The sequence below is a fragment of the Diaphorina citri genome, unplaced genomic scaffold, assembly GCF_000475195.1.
Source record: "Diaphorina citri unplaced genomic scaffold, Diaci psyllid genome assembly version 1.1 scaffold5353, whole genome shotgun sequence".
Taxonomy (NCBI): Eukaryota; Metazoa; Arthropoda; class Insecta; order Hemiptera; family Psyllidae; genus Diaphorina; species Diaphorina citri.
In genome coordinates this window covers 1-5,004 of record NW_007382729.1, presented here as the reverse complement: position 1 = coordinate 5,004, position 5,004 = coordinate 1, and the positions used below count along the sequence as shown (strand labels likewise).

General features: G+C 37.7%; 1 protein-coding gene across 1 annotated transcript; it reads right to left on the bottom strand.

Annotated features, from left to right (window-relative positions):
• Positions 1-286: 286 nt before the first annotated feature.
• Positions 287-4,351, bottom strand: LOC113472405. Its single transcript, XM_026832156.1, has 4 exons — positions 4,120-4,351; positions 2,003-2,079; positions 1,405-1,495; positions 287-474 (listed from the first exon to the last, which is right to left on the bottom strand). The coding sequence occupies exons 1-4, from the start codon at positions 4,349-4,351 to the stop codon at positions 287-289; spliced, it is 588 nt and encodes a 195-aa protein (XP_026687957.1).
• Positions 4,352-5,004: the final 653 nt, after the last annotated feature.

Here is a 5,004-nt window from a genome sequence, read left to right as displayed (position 1 = left end):
ATATAACGAATTCAATCATACCTATTTATTCCCTACCTGTTTGAGGAAGAGATGGAGAAGGATGGGTATAATTTAAGTCATCATCATCAAATCTTAAGTCGTTCCAAAAATGGGTTGACTATGAACAAAGCCTCTCCACCATGTTCTATCTTTGAACTTCTCTTCTTTAATTACAATTGTTGGATCTAAACCTCTTTTTTCTATGTCTTTATGGATCATATCCATTTAAGTATGAAATGAAAATACAACTAGAGTTGGATTGTTTGATAAGGGTTTAATTTCCTACCTATTGTATTTTCAATACAAAATTGTATAAATCCTTCGCCATCTGCCCGTTCAAACTGACGTCATCCAGGGAGAGGAACTTCTGAGGTCCCATCTCGCCCATGATTTCCACGTCGGAGGGGAACATGCTGATCTGAGAGGAGACCTTGCTTTCCGCGCCGCCGAAATCGAATTCCTCGTCCTCTTCATCTGGAAAAGGGAGGGGAGGGGAGGGGGGATAAGTGGTGGCGGTGGAAGTGTGGGTGTTCGACCAACCTAAGTCTGTGTATAGCCAAAGATCGAAGTGATGTCTGTGTGACCTTAAAGTTCGACTAAATATTCTCTTTATTATAACTTCGTGTACTTATAAAGGTGTGTTCACACATAGTCGACGGCCATCGATCGACGGGTATGGTGTTTCTCCTCAGTTACTTTAAGTTAGAGTACGGGCATAGGGCATACGTATAGGTACAGAGAGTGTCAAGTGTCAGAGCTTTTTTCAATCTTGTTCCTATGGCACTGGCCATATTAAACGCTCTGACACTTCTTGATGCTCTCTGAATATTCATACTCTTAAAATTTTAAGTTCGATCAGCCCAAACTGGGGGCCCCGCGCCTTTGAAACTGCCCCGGGCCCCGCGGGGGGCTAATCCGGCCCTGGACATGCTACAACACAGACCACATGAGTCTAATGTAGCAGTTGTTTCATTGTTACGAAATAAAAACGGCGGTGAAACACTTTTTTTTTTTTTTTTAAGTTATTAGCGTTAGGTATTAGAGTTTAACTCCATACACAAAAAGTCTACTCTGTGAGACTTAGCTGTGGGGGCGACTGCCCCAAGGGATGAGTTAGGCTTATACGAATCTAGGTACATATAGGACGATATAGGACTATTTTTTTTTTTTTTTTTTTTTTTTTTTTTTTTTTTTTTTAGCGTTAGGTATTAGAGTTTAACTCCATAGCTATTAGCGTTAGGTATTAGAGTTTAACTCCATAAACAAAAAGCCCACTCTGAGGCTTAGGTGTGGGGGCAACTACCCCAAAGGATGGGTTAAGCTTATACGAATCTAGGTACAAAACTCAAGAGGTTCCAATCTCCAACATGCATCATGTCTCCGATTGCGGTGACTGATGCTCACTCAACCGATTTGAAGCCAATCCATGCATTGAAACTACACAACCAATTAATAATCGACACCGGGTGATGAAATTCAATATGGGGTAAACAATCTGTGATGAAAAACAACAAGTAGGTAAATAAACAAATAAATAAATTTATTAATGATCATGAATTTCGGAAGCCAATTAATCGAGAGGTAATGAGACATACATTAGGTTCATTAGATACTTAATTAATTGATTAATGCATGTTAATAGGTGTTGATTGTTAATACCTATACTATTGTGGCAAACGCGAGATTCTTGGGAAGGATAGTTAGTAAGGTGGTAGTAGGTACAGAATAAATAGGATGTACTATGTAGCGGCACAACGGAATAGGAACTATCTTATCCTACTGGAATAGGACTGATAGCTGACAAGAAGCCGATGATAGCGGGAATAGGAGAAAAGAACTTAAGTAGGTACCTGGTACCTACATATCTGATATATAAAAATGAATGTTTGTGTGTGTGTGTTTGTTTGTTTGTTTGAACTTTATGCCTGATGGCCAAACCGCTCATCCGATTGCCATGAAACTTTGTCAACTTATTGCTTGCACTCCCGTGAAGGTTATAGGCTATTTTGTGTGTTGAGAAACCATAAGAGTCTCCGTCACGCTTGTGGTACTTGTCGAGATTCTTGTAGCCGTCTGATCCTGTGAGAGATGAGGCATCAGTTAGTAATAAGACCTCGCTTATACTGCGGGGGTAAAGGGACTTTTCAGTCTTATTCTGGTGAAATAAACAAGGTATATTCTATTCTATTCTAATATCAGTTATAATGGTCATTAGTCATTAATCTAATATGTACAGGGATCGCTAAAGCGTCAATCGCAAGATACCGGTAGCTCTCCAGAGTCTCCAGAGGTTTTCTGCTAACTCGCAGCTCGCCGACAGTGGCACAAGTTGAGAGTTGAGAGCAACTCTTATGGAAACCAAAAACTTACGTGGTAAATTTTTGGTTTCCAGACTAACGGTAGCTCGCCATGGGTCTCCTGGTCATCTCAGTAGCTTGCGACAGTTGCGACCCATAAAAGGTTGGCAACCCCTGATCTAATACATACATCGTGAGGGTACTCGGACCAAACGTAGAAAATTTCTCATTTTATAAGTTTACCAATGGCATTAGCAAAAATATAAGGAGATTAGTGGAGAGCTGGAGACCCTTATTGAAAGATAATATTATTGGAGAATAATTTGGAATATAAAATGGGATAAAAATCAATAGATACAGAGATGGTAAACAAATAAATTGAGAATTTCATAAACAAAACTACTCCTGCATAGAGTAAAGTTATAAATAACTAAATAAGCTCTAGTTATAATGATGAGGAGCAATAAAAGTTTGATGAGTATCCGAGTGATAGAAAGTTTTCCAATTTGCGCCAAGCTTGAAATTGGCATTGATAGGAAGACAAGTAATAAAATAAATGAAGATAAACAAGATAATAAAAAACAGAAGGAGAAGGGAGACAATAGTTCATGCAATAAAAGTTTGATGAGTATCCGAGTGATAGAAAGTTTTCCAATTTGCGCCAAGCTTGAAATTGGCATTGATAGGAAGACAAGTAATGAAATAAATGAAGATAAACAAGATAATAAAAAACAGAAGGAGAAGGGATACAATAGTTTATAGAAAAACAATGAAATTTTGAAAATGAGAAAAGAGGGTGATGTGATAATCAACAAAGATAATCAGGGAGATGATTGTGATGAACTGGGTGAGAAAGAAATGGAGTGAAAAGAACTAGAGTGATAAAAGAAAAGAACTAAGGACATCTGGGATATTTATATCGGGTATGTTTTGTTGAACAAGAGAAGTGAATTCCAAGTTTAAATGCAGGATTATTATTTATTTATTGTTTTATTATTATTAGTTTTTTTTTTCAAAATGATTTGAATGTTTCTGTTTGTTCCGCTATAATTTTGTTCAATTTGAATGTTTTTGTGAAGGAGAAGGGATACAATAGTTTATAGAAAAACAATGAAATTTGAAAATGAGAAAAGAGGGTGATGAGATAATCAACAAAGATAACCAGGGAGATGATTGTGATGAACTGGGTGAGAAAGAAATGGAGTTAAAAGAACTAGAGTGATAAAAGAGAAGAACTAAGGACATCTGGGATATTATTTATATCGGGTACGTTTTGTTGAACAAGAGAAGTGAATTCCAAGTTTAAATGCAGGATTATTATTTATTTATTGTTTTATTATTATTAGTTTTTTTTTTCAAAATGATTTGAATGTTTCTGTTTGTTCCGCTATAATTTTGTTCAATTTGAATGTTTTTGTTTTTTTCTGCTATAACTCCCGAAGTGTTAGCTAAAAATATTCAACATTGACGGAAATTTGCTGATAAGATTTTGGACCGCATTGGAGGCCACGCGAGGGCGTTTATTCTGATGACTGTTCACTAACCTCCTACAATTCTTACATTGTTCATGAATTTATTATCGAATCAAATATTAATCATTATTAAGTATTATTATTTAATTTTAATCTGAACATATAATAAAAAATCAATATGTAAATATGACTAGGTATACTTACGTAAATAACATTCTGCCTGCAGCATCAATTTAGTCACAAAAGTTCTAATCAGGTCGCAATGATATTTGGGCTCAATTTGCTGATGGCCCTACTTATAATTATGTACCAAGCCCAATACCAAATTTAGTAAAATAGTTTCCACTTACCCTTCTTCTCATACTTCTTGGAGAAACCATCCAAATCATCATCCTCCATACCAATAGTATACTTCTTTCCCGATCCAGCAGGTTCCGAATCAAGCGATTTAGCTCCGGTATTGTTCCCATTTTGACTCTCTGGTTTCAATTGAGCGACGACTGCGGAGTTGCTCTCTCGAGGTAGACAACAGAACAGAACTGCACTGAGGAAAACAACACAACTCATCTGGAACACCTCCATGGTGGATAATAGATAGTTTGCCTTGATATCATAAACAGGGCCGGATTAGCCCCCCGCGGGGGCCGGGGCAGTTTCAAAGGCGCGGGGCCCCCAGTTTGGGCTGATCGAACTTGAAATTTTCAGCGCCGCAGGCGAAATTTTTCAAAAAGTAGGTAGATATGTGTCTCATGCTTTGTCACAAGTTAATTTTTGACGTACCTAATTCGTAGATATTTTCTTATCCTAATTTTCGCTGAACGCTAAAGTGAGCAAAATAAAATAGAGTGCCGCAGGCGAAATTTTTGAAAATTTTGCTAGATATTTTCTTATCCTAATTTTAGCTGAACGCTAAAGTGAGCAAAATAAATTAGAGCGCCGCAGGCGAAATTTTTGAAAATTTTGGTCCACAATCTTGAGAAATCCAGTCTCACCAAAAGTAAATTTTTCAGCGACGCAGGCGATTTTTTTTTTTTTAGAAAAAACCCATAGGTAATATCTAGTGTAAGTCCTCAAAGCGCGGGGCCCCCAAAAGCGCGGGGCCCGTGGCAGTCTGCCATTCTGCCTTATGGGTAATCCGGCCCTGAGCATGTCCATCCCGTAGTATGTCCCTCATCAGATAGGCGATAAGAGACACAATACTTCCCATTTAGGTGCTGGGTCAACACGAGAACACC

What these genes read in the sequence shown, in the direction of transcription:
- LOC113472405 (XM_026832156.1), bottom strand. Translation starts at nt 4,351, where the DNA reads ATGGAGGTGTTCCAGATGAGTTGTGTTGTTTTCCTCAGTGCAGTTCTG. An exon ending in CAAGAAGTATGAGAAGAAGG is followed by an intron (nt 2,080 to 4,119) that starts GTAAGTGGAAAC and finishes CATCTCTCACAG; the next exon opens with GATCAGACGGCTACAAGAAT. An exon ending in GTTTCTCAACACACAAAATA is followed by an intron (nt 1,496 to 2,002) that starts GCCTATAACCTT and finishes TTTTCATCACAG; the next exon opens with ATTGTTTACCCCATATTGAA.